This window comes from Coloeus monedula (assembly GCF_965178545.1).
Source record: "Coloeus monedula genome assembly, chromosome: 6".
Lineage (NCBI taxonomy): Eukaryota > Metazoa > Chordata > Aves > Passeriformes > Corvidae > Coloeus > Coloeus monedula.
Genome location: NC_138786.1, coordinates 29,575,882 through 29,598,474, shown reverse-complemented (window position 1 = coordinate 29,598,474; position 22,593 = coordinate 29,575,882). Strand labels below are relative to the sequence as shown.

General features: G+C 37.1%; 1 protein-coding gene across 7 annotated transcripts in view; it reads left to right on the top strand.

Annotated features, from left to right (window-relative positions):
* Positions 1–22,593, top strand: part of PCNX1 (pecanex 1) — a 90,477-nt gene that overhangs the window by 5,365 nt on the left and 62,519 nt on the right. For 4 of the 7 annotated variants that reach the window (XM_082283678.1, XM_082283675.1, XM_082283677.1 and 1 more), the window contains exons 2-6: positions 2,700–2,908; positions 8,912–9,017; positions 11,643–11,688; positions 12,542–12,631; positions 14,268–15,968. In XM_082283678.1, the coding sequence (XP_082139804.1) occupies positions 2,700–2,908; positions 8,912–9,017; positions 11,643–11,688; positions 12,542–12,631; positions 14,268–15,968 (2,152 nt within the window). Of the gene's footprint in view, positions 1–2,699; positions 2,909–4,639; positions 4,697–8,911; positions 9,018–11,642; positions 11,689–12,541; positions 12,632–14,267; positions 15,969–22,593 lie in introns of those variants that run through there. The other 3 variants (XM_082283679.1, XM_082283680.1, XM_082283676.1) reach the window with 3 other exon arrangements.

Here is a 22,593-nt window from a genome sequence, read left to right as displayed (position 1 = left end):
TTGCTGGTACCATGGGTGGCAGTGCTGTGCCCACAGCATGATACTTGATGTCAAGTATGTTCATATGGCAGACTAAGCTAGGTAAAATGCCATCTCCTTCCCAGAGTATGTGCCCTATTCTGAGATGAGCAGCTACTACAAATATGAAGAAGGAAAAGTAGTCAGTTACCTTAGCTTATTTTTTTATTTTTCTGTAATTCTGTGAAAACAGAATGTGAGGAAAAATCTTGAATTCCTTGTTAGGTTTGCTGCAAGTTACATGAGGTGTTTTGCCTTTTTTCTTGCACTTTTTCTTAACGCTTTCCTTTGAAAAGCTGGATGTGTAGGTTTCGGAAGATAAACTGGATATACTGTGACCTTCCTGCTGACAGAGGAGAGGGGAGAAAGAGCTCTCTAGACAGGAAAGTACAGGCATGTCTTTTATGGAGCAATTCTAGCTTTTGTTACTTAGTGTTAGTCTGACTCTTCTGGTAATGGCTTCTGAATGATAGGTGTTGTAAAGGAGAGGAAAGTTGAAGCTCTGTGAGGTGGGGTAGCAGACTGCCTAGCAGGTACAAGCAACTCATGTGTTTTGTCAAAGTTAACGGGCTGGCCCTTGTCTGCAGGGAACCAACTCTGAAGTTTTTGGAAGTAGAAACACCTCATTGAGGAAACCATTCTAGCATGAGTTGTAGGGATGCTTTGTGATTGTGGATCCTGTTTGCTTATTGATGCTGGTTTTAAGTAGCTTGGTTTCTTCTTTCTCCTCCTTAGCTGGTGCTTGGTGAGTGAATATCTGTTCATCATGATGTTGTCCAGCTCAGCATGTGAAATGAAACTTAGAAAACTTCAGCTTAGTTTGCCTGGCCTACTTCAAATGTTATATTCAGTGTTGACTTAACTTTTTTTGGAGGGAAAGGTACGTGTTGATGATGGTTGTCAGACTTGACTTGTTTTGGATGATACCATGCTGGGTTGTCGTGGTGATCAAAGTTCCAGGGACATCTTGAAGAGTCAGAAGGGGAAAATGAGTAGAGAAAAAGAAAAGGAGGCCTCTCTATTCAGCACATATGATCAGGCTGAGTAATTTAAAATTGATTGGCTGACAACTATGGTTAGGTTATGCTACTTAAAATCCTTCTAAGATTCAGGGAAATAATTTCAGGTAGGAGGTTGCGTTACATTGCGTAATGTTGCGTTATGTTGTCAGCAAGTCAATTTTAAATGACTCAAAATGTTTCTGTGTGCTGGTTAAAGGCATTACTGTCTTATACTTTGATCGTTTTGTGGTTTTGACTCTGCAAGATGTTCCTGGGACTTTATCAATGATGACTTTTCTCTTCCCATGGCCTCTCTAGGGAGGTATGGAAATGAGCTGGAATTGTCCTTCAGCCATGAGGTCTAAAAAGACAGTTCATTTGTTCTACTCATTTACTATTAATGTTCAAGCTGGATATCAGCTGTTTAATTCTGATTGTCATATGTCTGTATGTGGTTTTATATTTTGGAAGTATATCCCAAACTACACTGTGAGCAGGGTAACGGATAGTGGTGCACTGAAATACTTCAGAACCTAAACTTTTGTTGCTTTTTTAAGGGAAATGATATATTTGTGGATGAATACTGAGACTTAATAGCTCATTTTGTTTAGTCACTGCCTAGGGAAATGGCAAAATTTAAAAACATGAATAAAACATGTTTTAGAAGGATGAAAGTGTTGAAGTGAAATCTGGAGTTTAACCAGTACTTTGAACACTTCTCCTAAATAGCTGTTAGGCTGGACTTCATCGATACCTATTGCTGAAGTGATTGATCTGTAAAAGCCTTACTTACCTCTGCAAAAGTTGCATGACAACTCTTAACTCTGACTGGAATTTCAAATGTTGAATTCAGGACTGAGGGGGTTTTTTTTATGTGGCTTCTGGTTGCCTTTCATACAGATGAAAATTTTTCTTCAAAACATGTGTTGGCTACCTTTCTGTGGGCATACAATGATCTAGCACAAATCTTTGCTGCCTCTGGTCTTGCAGGTTATTGTGTTCTGGTGTGCAGTGTGTGTGTCACACGTGTAAGCAACCTCTTTATGTATGCAAGTAAGAAAGTTTGGCCTTTGTGACTGATCAGTATCTTGTCATGCAGCAGTAGCTGTTGGAAGCTGACAAGCAGAGTCAAAACACCAGTGTTTGGTTTCTAAGCAGGTTTTTTCCTGTCCAACCATGCTGTCAAACTTGCATCAAGTTTTTCCAAAACGGAGTTGGTGCTGTGCACTAGACCTGAAATAAGATCTCATCCCATGCTTGCTTGATTTAATCTTGCCTTTTTTTTTTTTTTTTTTTTTTTTTTTTTTTTTTTTTTTACTCATAACAGTTAATCAAAAATATTGGGTGTCACACATGGCTAGCTCTAAGTTTCCTGGTCTAGGTCTTGCATTGCAAAAGCATGGAAGAAGAGAGTAAGAGTTGAGCTTGGTTCTCAGGCTTCAGTGAGACAAGTCTATTGAGCATGGTGCTGTGGTGATTTGGTATGTTTGGTAGTCCAGCTGTTTCTTTTTTCTGTGTTGCTAGACTTTTAATGTTTTTCACACAAAGACCGACTGTAGGTGGTGTAACTTTCAGAATGATCGTATTTTCTCCATGAAACAAACTGTTAAAATCTAGATAGTGTTCTTACAGATATTTGACCTTGTATTCATTAACTTTTTCTTACTCTTTTTTTGGAAGGCTCTTCCTTCTTCCATGATGATAGTAGCTGTCTACTGCCCCGTGATTGCAGCTCTCTTTATCGTTTTGAAGATGGTGAATTACCGTTTGCACAGGGCACTGGATGAGGGAGAAATTGTGGAGAGGAATGCCAGTGAGCATATGGACAGAGGTGCAAAAACAGAACAAAGCAATGTTTCAGCCAAGAGGAAAGACAGCAATGGGCCCAGGTAAGTTGTCTGCTGATGTTTGCATACTGCTTCAAATGACTAACAGTCCTGTCTTCATCTGTGTAACTGGAGTGGTGATTGAGATTAAACACTGAGGAATACAGATACAGACCTGTAGTTCTGAAAGATGGTTTTAAGTCTGGTCTTGAAAAGCAGACTTATTCATGTATTAGGTTTGAAATGATGGTTTCACAGTAATTTCCTAGTTCCTCTTCCAAAGGAGCTCAAGAACAATATTGAACATGCTGGAAGCACTGAAACAATAGCATGAAAAATGTGAGCCGATTAGGTCACTAAAATACTTAATGAACATAATTAGTACAAGTAATCTTATTTCAGTAGTAGATGTAGTATTAAAAATCTAGCTTCAAAGTCCTCATACTATATGCTAATTCTTTTATCACTAGGAGGAGTGTCTGATGTGGTTTCAATTTTAGTGTTGCAAAAACAGGAGTCAGATACAATGCTTGACTCCAGTCAGTCTTTCTTTAGGAGAACATTTTCCTGTGAATTTGGAAATTCTGGAATTGCTCTGCTCAGTAATGAAGTTAATGATTCTGAAGTACTGTCAATAGGAGGTGATTGCTTTCCAGAGAACTCCGCTGTAGCCAGCATAAAAAAACACCAGAGGTTTTCCTCCTCTGTCCAGACTGTTTGGAGAAAGAAGAGCAAAAGATGACTCATCAGCAAGGCCAGCTTAACCAGTTTGATCAGACTGTGGATGTTTTACAAGCTCTATTATCAAAGCCTCTGCTTGCCTTTAGATAATTAGGGCCATCTTAAAAGTTAAACTGTATGAAGTAAATCAACCTTGAATTGTTAGCTTTTAAAGATGACCTTTCTCTTGTCTCTGAGTTTCCGGTACTAGTAGTCATGAGTAGTTTTCAAAATGAGGTGATTTGTATGCTATCCTGACTCTTAAAAGGCTGTGTGTCTTACTAAGGAAATGTAGTTGAAAGAAGCCTCTTGAGTCTGTTTATTGGGATGCTTTTAAAGAAAGGAAGTGTTAAACTGCTGCTCGTTAAAATGCTAAGCCTAGAAGTGAAAGGACTTTCCTGTGTATATGTGGGGTAGCTTCTCATGAGATGGGTCCTAGATTCTTCTCTGTCTTCTCTCAGCTCAGGTATTGTTGGCAAAAACGGTGTCTTAGATTCCTCTAAAGCTGATAGACAGTAACTTCTTGTATCAATCTTTTATAAACCTGCCCCTTTTTCCATGATGTGTTTGGCAACTGAAGCTGCTTATTTTAATTGTGACTCCGTTTAGCTTACACTATACCTTACTAAAACTGTACTGAGGTATTTTGGCATTCTGTTTCCCTAATTGTATCTTAATGCTTACTCTGCTTAATAAAATTCATGGAAATAAACTAGTGGTCTGTTCTTTCTCATGCAACCTTGGTAATGCATGTTTTAGGTGTGACCTTTAGATGTTTTGTCTCTGAGTGGTTTTTGGTGGGTTTTTTGTTTGTTTGTTTGTTTTTTTGTTTTTTTGCCATGTAGCTTTTGCTTCCAAAACAGTGGCCCAAACTTGGCAAGGGAATTTCTACTAGTGCTGTGAATTACTTCTGGATGTTTCAGTTCTGTTTTGTCTAGGGAGCAGTTGACATGGGACAAGATACTACATTATAAGCATTGTGAGCTCAAAAGTAGAGGTTAGTTTGATGCTGTGTGTCCTGCTTGCCAACTAAAGTTTCATTAACTTTTATATGATCCTTGTTCCCACTTTCAGGTCTCTTAACTAGAACTGGGAACAAGGTCAATGCAGAAATTACGGAGTTACTTTTTGGTAAGTGGGATGTACAGTATATACTAATCTTTGCCTGGAAGCATACAAGAACTCTGGGATAACATTCAAACCAGTAGATGGGATGTAGAATGAGTGTTTAATTTTGAGCTGTAACTTTATTAGTAAGTTAAATTGGAACACTAATAAAAACCCAAACCTGTGTGGGAAGAGAATGTGTATGTAGGGTTTTCTTCTTTTTGAATTCTGCTCCTCTAATATAAGGTGGATATAGGGGAGATTTGAGCAGAGATGCTATCTGAAATATTTGCATAATCATAATATTAGTTTTGATAGCTTAGGCTACAGCATGTGATACTGAATACAGATGTATATAGTATAGTTTGCAAAGCCATCCTAGAGTTTTTACCCTGCCCATTATATACTCATGGAGATCACTTTAGATACAAATCTTAGTATATTTGTAGGGTTAAGTAGAAGTAATGTTGAGGGTTCTGTTTAGCTTTTAAGAATTGCTTTTCCTTTTTTCTGAAGATGTTTATCCTCAAAGTGGTGCTTTCAGGTATCTTAACAAATTATGTGCTGTCACTTGTAGGCTTGCTTGAGCTGCTCATTTATCTTCAGTCAACACTGGTTTGTGGATGGGGGTTTTTAATGTTTCCGTGAAACTTCAGTATGTTTAAGCAAAGAACAACTTACTGTTCCTTTAGAGAAGCCTTGTTTATTTTTTTGCTGTCCCCTTTCTAAAGCTGAAATTCTCTAGTTAATTTTTTCTCTTTTGAAAGAAGCTAGTCTTAATTTAGACATAGGAATGTGAGTTGCTGTTTTCATACTTCATATAGTTGGTATAGTAGTGTTTCTGTGAGGTTTCATGAGAGTAAGTAGAGCAGATATAGGCTGCTGGTCTCGTAGAAATATAGAAGAAGCAATGCAAGCATGATCTTTGGGTATCAGTGGACCCACATAAATAATTTAAAACCCTTAAGTCAATCCTTCTTTTGGATGTATGAATATGGCTTCTTGTCAGTGACTGCTATGGTTCAAAGTATCATAAAGCGTTCATCTGGTGACGTTGCTGTTTCTGATCTCCAGCAGCATGGGGGAACTGTAATAATGATGCTACATAAATTTCAAATGTATTTCTATCAAGTAAAGCTAGTAGCTGGAGAATGTTGCATCTTTGAAATATTTACAGTCTACTTAAATATGAGCAAGAGAAATAAAATTTTAAAAAGGTGATCTCTAAAACTCTTGCCCTGCTTTTGCTTTTTATTCTCCTTGCAGTTTTCTGTGGCTGGCAGACCTGTTCTTGAGTTTGGAGTTGGTTTGTATTTTTGACTATAATTAGTGACTCAAGCTTGAAAGAAAATTTGTCTTAATACTTGAAGCTGTTGTGATCTAGCATTTGCTAGATGCAGTGGCTCTTCTGTATTTTGAGAGCAGCCTCCTGACTTGTTACCCTGCTATTTTGATTGGAAATTAAGGACAGATGATGATTTTCAAAGGAAAATAATAAAACCTTTCCTCTGCTTTGTCCAGAAATCAAAATAACTTATTCCAGATTACCTCTTGAAGTTCTGGTCTGAATGTCAGATTTGAGCAGTCAATCAGCCTAAGTCAGATTTTAAACTTCTGAATTCATGTAGACTTATGGCCTCTTCAGACTTGTGGTTAGTCTCTGACATGCTCATGTAATATACCTGCAGGTAGTAATTTTAGTTAAAAGAGTTACTAATAATTAGAAAGAATAGTTTTAGTTTGCTTTATGTCATCTTTGAACGCCTCTTTCACAGCAATCTCCACTGCTGGATATAATGTTTTCAGTCTTCTTGATTTGTGTAGTAACTTCACTGCAGTTATTTTGTTTGCAAACTGAAAAGTGTAACACTTGCTTTAGGGAATGAAGACAGCCAACTGTAAGAAACAAATTGTGGATTTTCATATCAGAAAGGCCTGGCCACAGCACTAGCATCAAGTAGCTTCTAAAGAACTCTGAATGTTGCTAAAGTCCAGATACTTAAGCATACAGTGGTCAATCCTAGAAATCTGTATTTCCTGCTTGTTCCTGCAGACTTTGTTGGTGGTTGTTACTAACTTTTGTTCAACTATTGGTTTGTGTGTGCTATCACAGAATACAGAAGCTGTGAGTATAGTGGCAGTGATGGATTGTGTTGTTTTTCATGCTGATATCTGATGATTCAGTTTTAGACAAAATTGCCTCCTTCTTCTACCCTGGCTAACTACCCAGTTCTATGCATGAAAGCATATTTGCAATGACTTATTTTTCTACTTCATAAGATGTACTTTAATCACATGCAGTGTTTCTCAATGAATTATTCAAACAGGAAAGGAAACCCATCTTTTTGTGAAAGGCATTCTTTGTTATATCTTCAGTTTTCATTGTAATGTATGCTGAACTTAAACATTGTGAGATTTTTTCACTTTAGTCTTTAATTTCATGCTATGTCCTTCTGTATTCTTAAAATGCTTACAGAAGCAATATTTTGGATGAAGCTGGGACTGTATCTTTTAAAATTCATTTTCCTTACCTGCTGTAGCATAATTGATAATACCAGGTCAGAGAGGGCTCTCCATTGCCAAGAGGGTGCCTGTCTGTTTGCTGATCTGTAACAAAATGGTGGCTTTTCACTTCTTTTTTTTTCTTTTTTTTTTTTTTTTAAATTTGCTGGAGTTGGATCATAGTTGTTCTGTGATCTAATGGCTGGTTGTCTTTTAAGTTAACTTATTTTTACTGAAGCAATATAGAATATATTCCTAACTTCAAAGTGTCCTTTTTTTGGTCACCTCTTTGATGTAGGAAGAATCATGTGCTGCTTATATTACCTAGAGTGATTCCCAAGGTTGTGCCCTTGCACCTCTCCAAGATGAGAATATCTTGAAGTGTCATACTGCAGAATGAATCATGTGTCAGGTCCTTTAGCGTACAGACAGTTTGTTTACAATGCCCTCAACTGATGTCCATATATTACAAAAATTATTAGAATAACAGAAGATGCGGAGGTGGAAGAGACCCATCAGGATCATTGATTCTAACTCCTGGCCCTGTGCAGGCCACCCTATTCAGTGTTGGTCTTATTGCATGAGACTTTCCTGTAAGACTAGTTGTCTATTAAGTAATCCCTGCAGTGCTTCTGTCCATTTCTGTCCCTTTCTTCAGGGGGATTTTGTCTTTAGTGTCTTTGGTCCAGCTGGAGGAGCGTTGTGCATGTGTACTTTGTTCAGCAAAATGCTGGACTTTGCTTGTTGGGAGGCAGTTGTTTATGCTTGGCAAGAAGCAGAGAGGGTCAGTGTCAAATTACTCTGCAGTTACTTCTGTTTAGAAGTCTTTTGGATCAAGGTGCTTGAAGACAGCTGTAATGGGATAAGAAGAAGAGTGCCTCAACTGCTTCCTCTTTGCAATTAACAATCAGTGCTAGGTTGGATCCTTGTGTTCTAGTCCTCGGCTTATTTCAGATCCTGTTCTCCTAATGGATGGATCCAACTTGCCCTTGTTTCATAAAATATCTGCCTTTGACAAGCTGAATTCTGTTGAATTTGATGGTGTTGCTCTAGGAAATAATTTCAAACCAATAGTTATTAATCCAGAAAGGGTGAAATCACTAGGATGTAACGGTATATATGTTGTACCTCAAAGTATTTCTTGGTAGGAACTGTAAAGTACCTGAAGGAAAGTTATTTTTGGGTAGAAAAATGTGGTTTGCATCCCTGGGAGAGATACCATGGCCCTATATGTCTCTGCCTGTCCAAAAACTTTTACATGTGGCTTTCTTCATTAGCCATCCTTGCTTTTGCTCCTAGATTCAGTCTAAGGAAAAAAACAGGAGTCCTTTCCATGCTCCGAGTTCTGTGTAGTACACTTTTCTATTGGTGAATTTCTGGGTGTTATAGTTTCACAGATGATCCAAAAGTTACATGTGTACATGTACAGACAGGGAAAATTTAATATGTCAGCATTTTGGAATGTCTTATAGCACCTAGGTCTTCACAGTTGGTGTTGGCTGGTGACAATGGACTTAAGGTGGCAGCTTCTGTGACAGTGTATAGCGTGCTCCAGCTCAGACTGAGCTTCATGTGTCAAACAGGCAGTGTTCATCCAAGATACTGGAATATATTTGAGCCCCTGATTTTTGAGAAGGGAAAACTTGTTTTGAATCTGCAGTCAACATAGACAAACTTTTGTTTAACTGGTGGGATAATGTGTTTTGTTTTTTTTTTTTTTTTTAATGTTTCTCTCAGTGATCCTGGTGGAGGGATTGAGATGTCAGAGTTCATACGAGAAGCAACTCCCCCTGTTGGCTGTAGTTCACGCAATTCTTATGCTGGGATAGATCCAAACAACCAGGTGAGAATTAAAGCTACTGCAGTTGTTGCTTTAGTATTGCTGGCTTTGCAATCTGTAGATAACCTCTTCCTATTATTTTACGGGGGTTTTTTTGTAATTTGTATTAGATTAAACAATTTATCTTTCTTTATGTAACTGCTTTATTAGTAAGGCATTGCATTCTCCCAGCAGCATAGCTCTCTCATCCCATCGTGTACTTAAATTAGTAATGGCTGGATTTTGTAAGGGAGCCTACTATCCCATCAGAAAGTGTTCACTTTTGTTCAACTAGCTTTCTTCTGATTTAATAAATCAAAATGGCTCCGAGCATGGTGAGCTAAATACTAAGAACCTACTCTGGTGGGATTCCCTTGTCCCTCTGGGTATCGGTGAGCCATTAGATAGCTCAAGCTGTATCTTCATCCTTATGTTCTAAGTTTTTCTTCCTCCCTTACTTTTGTTTGTTCTGCCATTTAAAGCTTAATTGGTAAATTTAAGTGCTGTATTTGAGGAGGCTTCTGTTGTCTTAGAAAGTATCCACTGCTGATTATCTCTTGCAATTGTAAATAGCTTTTTGAAAGTTATTATTCCTGGTAGTTCAAATTTTGCCGTCAAAACAGTTAGTTTGCTTAAGTATAAAGAAAGATAAACTGCTAGAAATGGAAAGACTAAAACTGCTTATTTTTTGGATGTCCTCTGCAAAATATTCACTTTCTTGATTGTTCAGCAGGGTTGGGAAGAAAGCAATAAAGAGGGACTCCTACCAGATAGAAGTGCTGAAGAACATGGCTTGCTTACATTTTAATGTAACTGCATTATGCTCTAGTTGCCTTGAATTTCACTGGGAAAGTTGCTCTGTTTCCATATTATGTCTACTAGGTTTGTGTTCAAATTCCATAGCATTGGATGTGCTGTTCCTTCTGTCTGGGTTGTGATGTTTAGCTAGTTGTGGCTACTTTTTCATCAACCCTTCATGAGGACAAGTAGATGGTCTGGCCAGGCTGTACAGTTATGTTGACAATGAGCAATGCAGCATCATAGTAAAGACACAGAACCCGTCTTTGAATGACGTGGAAGTCCTTGGTGTGGTATTACAATATCATGTTCTTCTAATTAGCTCTCTGAGCAAGCAGTAGATAACAAAGTGCAGTGGTATGCTAATGTTGGTGTTTTATCTGAATCATGCTCAGTTATGCAGCATAGATACTCTTAGGAGATTTTCCTTCCTTTAAGAGAGAACACCAGCAAATGCCAAAGGAATAGGAAGCGATGGTCTATGTGGGAAGATGGAAGCATGATGCCCAGACTAGTTCTTTGACTTGTCTTTGGGAAAAACCTGTTCCAAACATACTTATGGCAGTTTTAATATTAAAGCATGTGAAGAAGTTCAAGCTACTGGGACAGAAAGTATCGTGTTTAGAATGTATTTGTCCTAATAAAATTAGTATCCACTGGTCCCCTGTGATTGAATGTGTAGCATGAAAAGGGAATGTGAACAGTAAGCATCTGATTTCTGTTCAGTTTTTTGTGTTAAATAGCTTTCCTATGATGATGCATTTGTATTCAGTGACAGAATTCAGCAAAGCATATTACTGAAGGGAAAAAATGTTGAAACATGACAAAATGAGTAACTAAAAGTATGTGTGACAATGTAGTGAAGAAAATGTATTAAACAAGCTCTTAGCTGCTTTTTCGCATTACCCGTAACAGAGCCATTGTTCTTCTGTGGTATGGCTGAATAGAATCTGCACACATCTTCAGGTTACCAAAATTGCTGTGCTTACAGAAAAGAATTAGTAGAATTATGCTCTTTTCCTCAGAGTAACTTGAACTAGGAATTTTTGGAAAACAGCATCCCAAATTTTTATGTATTTATGAGTTCAGATTTTGCCTTTGAGTGCTCTTTATCTTATTTCTGAGTAATTTAATTATCTGACACATGCACTTTTGTATGCTATCTATAGTTAAGAGAGGTTGTATTGAAAATATTATTGAAGGAAAGACTAAGTTCTCTTTACCATCTCTGTAGAGTAATTTCCTGTGGATTATAAGATATATGTAGAAAGGTAGACTGCAAACCTAAATGGTGAAATTTTTTTGTATGAAGAGGTACCGTGCCTGCTGGTTTGCCATTGAATGTGAAATTAACTGGAAAAATACGGGTTTTTTCACATGGGAGCAGTTTTTGGATTTAGCTTGGTGTTCACTGTGTTGAACAGATAAGTTTTATAGTAAGATTGTGTTTTCTTTAAGCATTTTAGACAACCAGGATCACTGCATTAAACGTTCAGCTTTACAATAGCAGTTGCTAGTATAACACTGCACTTGTACTTTGTTGCCACATTAAGTAAGGAGAAATCCTAGGTTAGAAACTGTTTTTAAAATCAGCATAGTAAAGTTTCCAGAAACATTGGTTTTTGAATGGAATAGTGGTGTGATATAGTTGGATGCTTAATTACATGACTTGTCATCTCTGCTTGCAGTGGACACATAGTCAGAATTTTACAGCACTGTGCTGCTGGATGCTCTTGTGCCTTTAAAAACTTCTCCTAGCTGTATTGGCAATACATGTGTTGCAGTAATAGGGAATAAGAGTTGTTTATTTCCTGAAAGTGTACAGCTTTTTACATAAATCTCTGCTTTTAGGTTGGATCTGGGTTATCTCGTCTGGGAACAGCAGCAACCATCAAAGGTGAGATTTTTAGCTATTTAAATTATCTTGCAGAAGCACTTCAAATCGCTGTTGTTTATTATGTTGTTTCCAAATACTGTCTACCATACTCATCTTGATTTTTTTTTCTTTTTTGAGCAAAATACAGCATTTACTAGTTGGAGGAAGTCTTCTTTGGACATGGAAATTATATGACCAAAACATGAGGAGAGGATATTCTGGGGCTCTTGTTCCTTTTCCCATGTAATGACAGGTTTTCCCTTTGCCTATAAAATGTGGAGCCAAAGGGTTGGTTGGGGTAGACTTTTCTCTATTATTTTGAGTTCAGCGCAACCAGTTACCATTCGGGTATTGTATATCAATGACTCGATTATTCCTGGTTGCTTGGCATCTAGCTAAAGTGTTTTCCAGCCCTTGTGAACTCCTCTAAAATGAAAAGATAACAATTTTGCATATTATGAATAATTTCTTGTGAATTTATCCAGCCACTAATAAGGCAAAAAAAAAAATTTGAATATGAATTTTTGTCACCTTTTTTTTTTCCCCTTGCTTTTCTGACCATTACAAGCATTTTCTTAGTCTACCCCTCTTTTTTTTTTTTAATGGGCAACCATGCAAAAGTAAATGTTCCAATAGATACACTTCTAAGGGGGAAAAAAAAATCGTTATTTCCATTAAGGTCTGTGGAAGATAAAAGAAATAGAGTAGACAGTACTTGTATCTAAAAGAAATCTTGTGTTATTGTAATTATGTAATTATTGTTACTTACCTATAAATGAAGAAATACAAGCAGCAGTCTTTCATGACAAGTGAGAATGTAGATGAATGTGTTAATACTTTGAGTACTAGTACTCTCGTTTATTAAAATTCACAGGTGATACTGACACTGCCAAGACCTCTGATGATATCAGTTTGAGTCTTGGCCAGAGTTCTAGCCTATGTAAAGAAGGGAGTGAAGAACAAGGTAACATTTCTTCTTCTCCATATTTAAACATGGTATTTTGTTACCAAAGATCTTTTGCTTAATATGCTAAATAAATTAATGCAGTTTGTTGATACCCTTTCTTAGAGTCTATCTTGAAGTTCCCTGTTTCCTTTCTTAATTACTCAAGCTTCTGAGAAGCATAATTTGATTGCTTATAACTTTATTCTTTGACTGTGTGTTTCTTGTTCTGGCATCTTCCAGCAGGTAATAAATATTTACTGTAACCTTACTGCTGAAAGATAGCTAACTTAATTTCTTTAGACAGTATCTCAGACTACAGGTGGCCTGGGGTTGTAATTTGTTTTGCTTACAAGTACAGACAAATGGAAATAGCTTTTCTATAAAGTAAATAACCCCATACAGAGCTGTATGTTCTTAGAGCTATAGACTGCTTCCAAGGTGCAAGTTATTAGAGCTTGGTGATTTATTTCTTTTTTTTCCCCTAATATTTAAGGAAACTGTTTGCTTGTGTTCTGAAACAAAACTTGACAATTTTTCATTTCACTTCATTACCAGAAAAAGACCTGCTCTGACTAAAAGATCATAAAACCAAAGGGAAATCTTTTGTTTTCTGATTTTTCAAGTACCTGGTGATTAGGAGGAAGTTAACTCTGAGAATATCACCTTTCATTTTTCCAGTCTTATCACTAGTGGGTGATTAGGGCCATTAGATGGATGATTGTCATTAATGTGTGTTTCAGTGCAGAAAGTGTGTTTGAAATAGACCATCACAGGTGGCCATGCTATTGTAATAGGCCAGCAGGGTTCTGCTACTTTCAGCTGAGTAATGTAACTGTGAAGTCTCTTAAGTTGCATGTGTTCACATACACTCTACAGAAATTTAGCAACTGTAGAAACTGAACTTGGCCTCCAGATCTTCTATTTTTAGTGATTAGTACCAAAAGGGAAAGTAGCCTGACTTTTAGTACTGCCTGCAGGTGGACACTTCTACAGGAGACTGCTTTTGATGGGTAAGAGGAACGATTGTTCTAATCAAAAGCTAACAGTGAATCGTCATGGTTTGCTTTAACAGCAAAAACTACTGTGGTTTTTTGGTTTTTTTAGGGGTAGTGAAACTCAGTGACTTCATAGGGAGTTTCAATATTGTACAAAAAGACCTGTGACAGTGACTGCATCCTTGCTAACTGTGAGCTTACTTGGTATCTGGTAGGAAAAGGTGACTTTTGTTGTGGTTTTGGTGACTTCAGAGTTAGTGGGGTTTACTCTGTTTTTATTAGTAATCTTAGTTTGTTTACTCCGTGTAGGAACCAAAACAATGGGCAAGGTAGTCTTTTATAAGAAACTTTGGGCTACGTGAAAATATTAAGTCTGAGACACGTAAGCAATAGAGGAGGTTGAGGACTTGTCAGAATTGCATTGTCTTATTAGCTGCTGGGGTAAGCTGGTATTGATGGTTTGTTTCATTATTAAAAAAAGCCTGTCATGTTTGCTCAGATGTTATAAAATATTTTTAAATGGTAATGTGATGCATTCACAGTACTTGCAATTGGATTTTTCAGTTAATTTACTTTGTCTGATATAAACAGTTTTAAAGCAAGTTGTATAACTTACGTGAGTGTTTTTCATTAATATTTTTAAATATGTACTTCAACAGATTTGGCGACTGATCGGAAGCTTTTTCGTCTGGTGTCGAATGACTCGTTTGTCTCCATCCAACCTTCATTGTCCTCTGGACAGGATTTGCCAAGGGACAACAGTGACAAAGTGTGCCTCTCGAACAACCAGCTTGTGGACCAGTCTAAAAACAGTGCATGTGACACAGAAGTAGCTTCGCTTGTAACTCTGCATTCTCACTCCTATAGGAAGGATCATAGACCACGAGGTGTACCAAGGACTTCTAGCTCTGCTGTTGCTTTTCCAGATGCTTCACTAAATGACTTCCCCCTCTATCAGCAAAAACGAGGACTAGATCCTGTCAGTGAGTTAGAAGCTTCCAAGCCCCCTTCTGGATCCCGAGAGTCTTTGGGTGAGAACTCTTGCATTTCAGGAGTTTTTCAATTAGATGACATTCTGAAAAGTAGCAGCCCTCAACCATTGACTAAGAGTGGGAAGAGCAAATCCTTGAAAGCAGACAAAAGTATGGACAGTCTGAGAAGCCTGAGTACTAGAAGCAGTGGTTCAACAGAAAGCTACTGCAGTGGGACTGATCGTGACACCAACAGTACCATCAGTAGCTATAAAAGTGAACATACTAGCTCAACACATATAGAAAGTGTATTATCAGAGCACGAGGAGGAGTCTCCTAGAGAAGAGAAAAAGGATGGTAAGAAAAAAGACTGTGGTGTCGACTCAGAGGATGACAGTAGTTCTACTACTGACAAAAGGACTAGTAGCGAAAGGACTGCTGTGGAAGTGAGCCCTCTGGGTGGTGTTCAAGAGGTAAAGGGTTCTAATGCATCTGATGAGATGCTCAGCCAGAAAGGTCTTGGTGCCTCTGCTTCAGAAGAGGCCAATAAGAACCCACATGCCAATGAATTAACTACACAAGCTGACAGGCCGCTTGGGAAGGCTGCTGAACAGAGAGAGGAGCAGAGTGAGAAACTAGCTGTGTTAGTAGATTCAAGAGCTTCTAAAGAAACTAGTGGAAAACAAAAAGAAGGAGATGTTCGACCAAAATCTTCTAGTTTAATACATCGAACAGCCTCTACCCACAAGTCCAGCCGGAGAAGGACAGGAAAAAAGCGGGCTAGTAGTTTTGATTCAAGTCGGCACAGGGAATATGTTTCCTTCCGAGGTGTATCTGGTACTAAACCTCACAGTGCTGTGTTTTGTCATGATGAGGACTCCAGTGATCAAAGTGACTTGAGCAGGACATCAAGCATGCAGTCAGCTCACCAGTTCAGCAGTGATAGCTCTTCCAGCACCACCTCCCATTCATGCCAGTCTCCTGAGGGAAAATACAGTGCTTTAAAGACCAAATACGTTTCTAAAGAACGTGGGGGCACAGACTCTGAAAATGCTCACAAAACCCACGTAAGCTCTGAAGGAATTAGCAAAAAAAGATCTACACGACGGACTTCTAGCACAAACAGTGCCAAGAATCGTGCCAGAGTGTTAAGCCTGGACAGTGGTACTGTAGCTTGTTTAAATGACCCAAATAGTTTAATGGCACCAGGTAACATAAAACAGTTAACCACTTCAAAATCTGATTTGGAAGCCAAAGAAGGAGAGGTGCTAGATGAGCTATCTCTGTTGGGAAGGGCTTCACACTTAGAGTCAGTCACTCGTTCTAGGAATAGCTTACCAAGCCAGGCTACATTTCCTGAAGGGGAAGAGCAAGAGTCAGCAAGTGGAGGTAAGTAAATGACCTACCAGAAGAACCTTGTCATATTTTGTTAATGAGCCTGGTATCTATGACTTAAGTTAAAACTATACTTTAAGCATCCTCCTGTTTCTTCACTCTTGCCCAGTAAAACTGAAAAAGCATTTCCTTCATAATCTCTTGGAAGATCTACAGAAATGGATGTTGAATTCAAACAGCTTTTTCAAAATCTCTAAGTAGAGGTGTTAGGGGTTTGTTACCAGCAGTCTTCATTAATTAGAGCTGTATCTTAAAACTGTTATTTGTGGTCAAATCAAACCTGCTCCATTGTGTTGGGTATTAGAAACTATTGCAGCCTCTCTGGCATGGCTCGAGGTGCTATCAAGAAATAAAGCCAATCCCAAACCCTTACCATGTTGCCTTTAATTGTGAATTCTTACAATGGTCTGGTTACTAAGCTGAATTCTCCTAGGGATTTTATTTTTGCTTAGCCTTGCCATTGCTGGCTAGACAGTGTTGTTTACTTCAGGTTTTTTTGTCTTCATTATGTGAACACAATAACCTTACAGTGCTGGAGAGGAATGTAGTTTCCTCTTACTTTCCCTAACTATTGTTTTGCTTGGTGTAATGTGAATAATGAGTTTACCTGTAGTAGCTGTTATTAATAGATTAGTAGTGGCATTTAAAACAAAGTTTGGAGCTCATAATAGTTTTTTTTTTATTGCTTGTTACAATGTTTGTTTCTTTTCTTGGTTATATTGACTGCCTTAATTGGAAGACTTTTTGTGTCAAGGTAGATAAATGTCCTTAAAATACATTTTCAGAACAGTATGAGGTTGTTAATTACCTCAGTCTGACTTCTGGACTTTCAGAGGCCAGTACCTACCAGATAATCTGGATCTTTACATCTAGGTGGACAAACTCTTCGTAAAATTGTATTTTAGATCAAGACAGGTATTTTTAACAAACTATAGCAAATTTGACCGTTCCTATTATATAGACTGCCTAAACAAAATAATGATTTGTTTTAAAAAGAAAGGCTTCCAGCCCACAGTGAGGTAAGATGTATGACCAATAGTCGGGTTTTCTTTTGGTTTTTTTTGGGCGTTTTTTATGGAGGTTTTTTTGTGGTGTGTCCCCCAGTATTAACATAAACACTATAAAAATCAGTACAGTTAATTTCTGGGGAGGGAAAAAAGTGTGCCACACTGAAGTTCAGCTGTGTATTGATTATTGATCAAATTTGACTGGTTTACAATTTAGTTCAGACCTGTTTTTACGCCTTCACTGTACCAATGTATGCAGATATTTTTTTTTTTTGCTTTCTCGATTATTCCTAGTAACAGATTCTGCAGTAGCTCTAATAAAAGAGTCAAGGTTGCTCTTCTAGTACTAACTCTACAAGCTCAATACTTAATGCACATTATTCCTAAGGCCTTGTTAAAGTGACAGCTGTTCATGTCTACTGAGAGTAATTTGACTAATGAAAGGTCTCCTTTATGTATTTGCCATTTTGACTCTATGCTTTCCTTAGCACAAAAATTGATTTCTTTTTGTTTTGTGTTATTACTGCTTAAAGCTGTTAAGATTCTCTCTTTATGTGCAAAGGAGGATTAACATACCTTACCTTTCAGAACATGTCAGACTGTATATGTACTTACTACTTGTCAGTAATCTGGAAGAATTAATGTAAGACAGATGCTGTATATTGTGAAATATTTTGATTGCACTTTTGAAGAGTGAAATAGTGAGGCAGACGAACCTTAACACATTTCAAAGCAATCTTAAAATGCAGATCTATAGCAGCTTAAGCAGGAAAGGCTTGCTGTCATTCTTGCTGGCCTCATCAATTTCCAGTTTAAAATTTTACCTGGTCATTTTGAAGTTGTTAGTATTTTTAATAAGTGGCAAGTACCCAAGTAGTACTTCTCTATGGGTTGTAGAATGTCTCTAAGAAACAATGTGGAATCAAGTTCTCCAGATCTGATGACATGATATAGTTAATAACACTTGCTGTATATTGTTTATTCCTACCAAGAGAAAAGGAAGTATTTCCTTTATGACTGTAAGAAATGAATGTTTTGAAAGCAGAACAAAAGTATGACTTACTTTTCTTTAGCACTACTTAAATTTATGTAGTCTTGTCTAGCACCAAGGCAGTGATTTCTTTGCATTTATCTGTTCATGATCAATTAAATTCCTTCATACTGTCCTTCTTTACTGGTTTTTCTTGTGTGTGTTTTGTTGGTTTTTTTTCCCCTAAATTTATAGCTTATATTACAAGTTTTGTAACGTGTATCTTTAGTGGTGGCTTTCTTCTTTAGACTTACCCATGACTAATAGTAATGGGAGAAAATGTTTTAACTCTTTAGCATCTAATTGCTTTATAGCCAATATTTCTTACTACTTTTCTTCACCTTTTGGGAGGTTTTTTAAAGACATACATGTGTAGTATAAATACATGTTATATGTGTGTAGGTATAGAATTTTTTGGAGAGAATTAAGAAATTATTGTTGCAGGTGAATTACAGAATAAACAGTTTGGATTTTCATAAGATCAAGGGATATTGGTTGGATGTGATTTTTAGAAGTAGTCTGGTCCAACCTCCTGCTGAAAGGATTGTTTTATAATTTTATATAAATATTTTTAAATGTCTGTGATTGGTTATGATAACTTTCTGAAACAAATAATTAACAGATGCACACTGGATAACTAAAAGACTGATATTAATACCACCTCCTCTTTTCTAGTCAGCAACTTTCAGTTCCTGTTTTTCAAATATGACTTAAATCAGTAATTATAACTTCATTTTATCCTTCAGTCTTTAGGGACTAAACTAAGAAGTACATTCTTGTTTGTGTAACTGCTAAAATGTGTTTCGTAATGGATATGGCCTTTACTAATCTTCCACTAAGCAGGATGCTATACAAACTTGTACATATTTCACTTCTGCAGATACAACTTAGTAGTTTCATTTCTTTATTATTATGCCAGGAAGTGGTGAATGACTCACTTGCTGTAAGATAGTATGTGCATTCGAATAGGATTTGCAATTCATCAAAATACAGAGAAACAGCATCTGAACATTCTGAAGTTAAGTGTATGTGGTGGATGTATAACAAAAAATGGAAGATGTCTTACAGTAGTTATCCTTGTTTAACTATTCAGACTCCAAAAGTAGCTAGTGAATTGATGAGTCATGGGTTAGTTGAAGTTGTTCAGATGTCTAGTGATATTTTGGAAATACCCCCTTTGTACTGTCCTGTGCCTCATTTGTGTCAGATGTGTGCTGTTTCTGGATTGCTGTTTGTAACTGTTTAAAGAGTCGCCATAATGCTGTATATAACACAGTGATGTTTTGTGCAACTTGAGCTGGCCTGAAAAGTCAAATCTTCTCTCCAGTTCTATATTAACTGTAAAAGATGTGCCCTTTAAGTTGCTACTCTGTTTTACAGCTTGCTGTAATTTAAGGTTTATTTACTTTGAGTTCTTGAGATACAGATAAAACTGCATGTAGTGTGATGCATTTTTCCTTCTGTACATTGCATAGCAATATTGAAGTAACAGCTGATACTGTTTTCTGTGTTTTGAGGTTTGCAGTACGTCTCTACAGGCAGGCAAAATAGGGCTTTGTGAGTTTGGATTAGTCTTGTGTTTCATGTGACACAGGGAAACCTGTTCATCTCTTCAGTCTGTGTGTATTTGTACATACAGGCTTAGCATGTCTGCCTGCAATTACTAAAATTCAGTTCTCTGTTATTCAGCCAATGGTCATGTCAGCTGCTAGCAATATATTACTTTTTCCTACTATGCTGATGTTGCATATGGTCTATGTCATGACTCAATTGCCTGTGTTGTAGAGCTGTTCCATGCTTTGGATGGCTTTAGTTTTTGCTATGTTTTCCTGCAGATAGAATTAATATAATTACAGAAGATGGGGCTTCTGATCTTGTTTTCTGTGCATCTACCAGTTCATGCTCAAATGACTAAACCAAACAGTTTTGCATGAGAAATTGGAGTTTAGAAATGGTAGAAACTGAAAAATGTGTAAAGTTCCTGTGATCAGGTTGCATGTGTGTTGGCTATCTCTATTAATGTATCCAGCAGTAACTGGACCCAGGTAAACAGATCAGCTGTAGAAAGGGCTCTCTTCTGGATGAGGTTCTTTATTGGAAGCAAAAGATTGTATTCCATTACTTGAATTTTTTAGATATTAACTAGCAGAGTTGTAATGCACATGACCTTTGGTTCAAGCATGACAGAATTTTTATTATTAGCCCTTTCCAATATCTGACTTAGAAAGCATTATACTGTACTGCCACAGCTTTTTTGTGTGAAGGTTGAGTTTTGCAGAGTTCCTTCTGATGTTGGATGGATATCTTGTCATCTCAGTAGAGGTCAGATAGCTACCTTTAGACACTTAAAGATGTAGACAGTGTTAGGAATGATATGAGGCTACTGTGGAATTTCTGCAGTTTTGGAACTTACCAATGAAATAACACTTGGAATGAGTCATGCATCTATTAATTGTTAACCACTTCTAGTAAAGCAAAATTTTAGTTAATTTTGTGGGGACTTGATCCTGTTCTGTCCCTTTTTTGGTATTTATGGGTAATACAGAGGCTTTCATTAGATGACACTTGCTTGATTTGGAAATAGTGGTTCCATTTTGTTGACATGTGTTGCTCATGTATTTGCTAAGTATTCATCTCAAACAGGAGTTGAATAGGAATTTTTGATACTAGATAAAAATGAAGCTGCATCTTCATGCTACTTTGTAGATGTACCTGGTTTTATTGGCATGCATATAAGCAAGAAAGTTCTGAAAGCTCTGAGCTGTGATGGAATTGCTCACATTGCTGCAAAATGTAGCTGTGAGATGAAACTTCGGAATGTATTGAAGTTGGCCACTAATTAACATTTGGTTTTTTAGTTAAGGCCATGTAATGCAATCATGATGTTGTGTGTATGGTACACTAACATAGTATGCCACGTATGCTGGAAATGCTGTGTTCTGAAGATTTACAGCAACTTTTCCTTAAGGTGAATAAACCTAAATACAAAGTCAGAACTAACTTTAATAAAGATTAATGTCAATTACAAATGTCTGTCTACTACATGAACACAGTACTAGGTATCGATACCCAAATCCCAGGATATAGGGTCTGTATTGGGCAGGGGATCAGATGAGGTTTAGCTTTAGTTCTTCTGACCTGAAGTCCATCAGCATTATATTCAAGAGGTCCATGTGAGAAGCCTAATGTTTTTAAAAGTGGAATAATTCAAGTGGAAAGTACAATGAAGTAGAATAACTAAGACTCTAAGTTTTATCTTTGGCCTTAGTATAAAAATTTTACTGTCAAGCTGGTCTGTAAAAATATTTGGTTCAGAATTCAAACCAGATGGTTTTATTGTCCTGCTTGTTCCCTCCTCAATGGTGTTTTGCTTTTCAGATTGTTGTAGTGACTGTTTTGTCATAATTGTAAATATTTCTCCAGGCTAGTTTCAGACTTTTTTTTTAATAAATGCAACCACAACACTGAAGTCTTGGGCTTTACTTTCTTTCCTAAATTGTGTGTTGTTTTCTTCTGCACTATTTTCTAGCAAAAGTTTATAACTTGGAGATCTGTTCGTCATTGTTTTTCCTTTGCTGCCCACATCTCTGTTCTTCAGAAGTAGTCATTAGTGATATTTTTCGTTAAATATCCACAGTAAGTTATAATACTCTGAGCCAATATTTTGATTTTTTTTTTATCAGAGAAGTATAAGTAATCACTGCAACTGTAGGTTTTATTAAGGTGTGTAATAACATGGTGATAAACAGCTGCATACTGAAGATATGGACTGAACAGACTGCTTTTTTCTGCTTGGGTATCTTTCAAGTATGGTTTTTAATACAGTGTCAGGGCATATGAAAATAAACTATAAATGCCTCAACAATGAGGAGAATGATAGTGCTAATCCGTAAGTGCATGTGAAGTACTTCTTCTCTCAGGTTTTCAACACAAATGAGATACAGATGCTCAATACAGAAGAACAATATTTCAGCTGTTTGGTTTGGCAAAGTATGTTCTGTGTTAGAAGACAGATTTCATTGCTTATGTGAGTGCATGAGCTAAAAACTATTCATTCCAGCTCTTGCTGAGAATTTGTAGGCTTAGTAATTAGTGACTGAAAATAGTTAGGTCACAATTTCCCATTTGGTAGGCTGAGAAATGGCATGTCCAAGCATCACTCAGGTTGTGTGTGCACTTTTAACCATGCTTAACCTGACTAATGTTCAAAACCATCTAGGCTTTAAGTGATGGGGGGAGAGGTGTAGTGTTTTTTGGTTGGTTGTTTCTTTTTTTTTTTCCTTCTTTCCTGAGAAGAGTAGGAGACTTTCTGCTGTGGTAGGTTTTTTCTTGCTTTCTAGTTAGACTGATATTAGCAATTTTTATCCTAAGAACTTTATGGTTTTCCACATGGATACTTCACCTTTGTATTACTTTCATACCATATCTTTCCAGGAATCTTCTTATGGAGAATTTGTCTGTATTTCAGAAATTGTGTAAGGCACTGGGTTTAGCATTTTTTGGTAGCAAAATGAAATGGTCTTGTCAATGCAATAAAATTTTGGCAGTTCTGCTTTTGCATGTTGTGCTTCTTAAGCTTCCG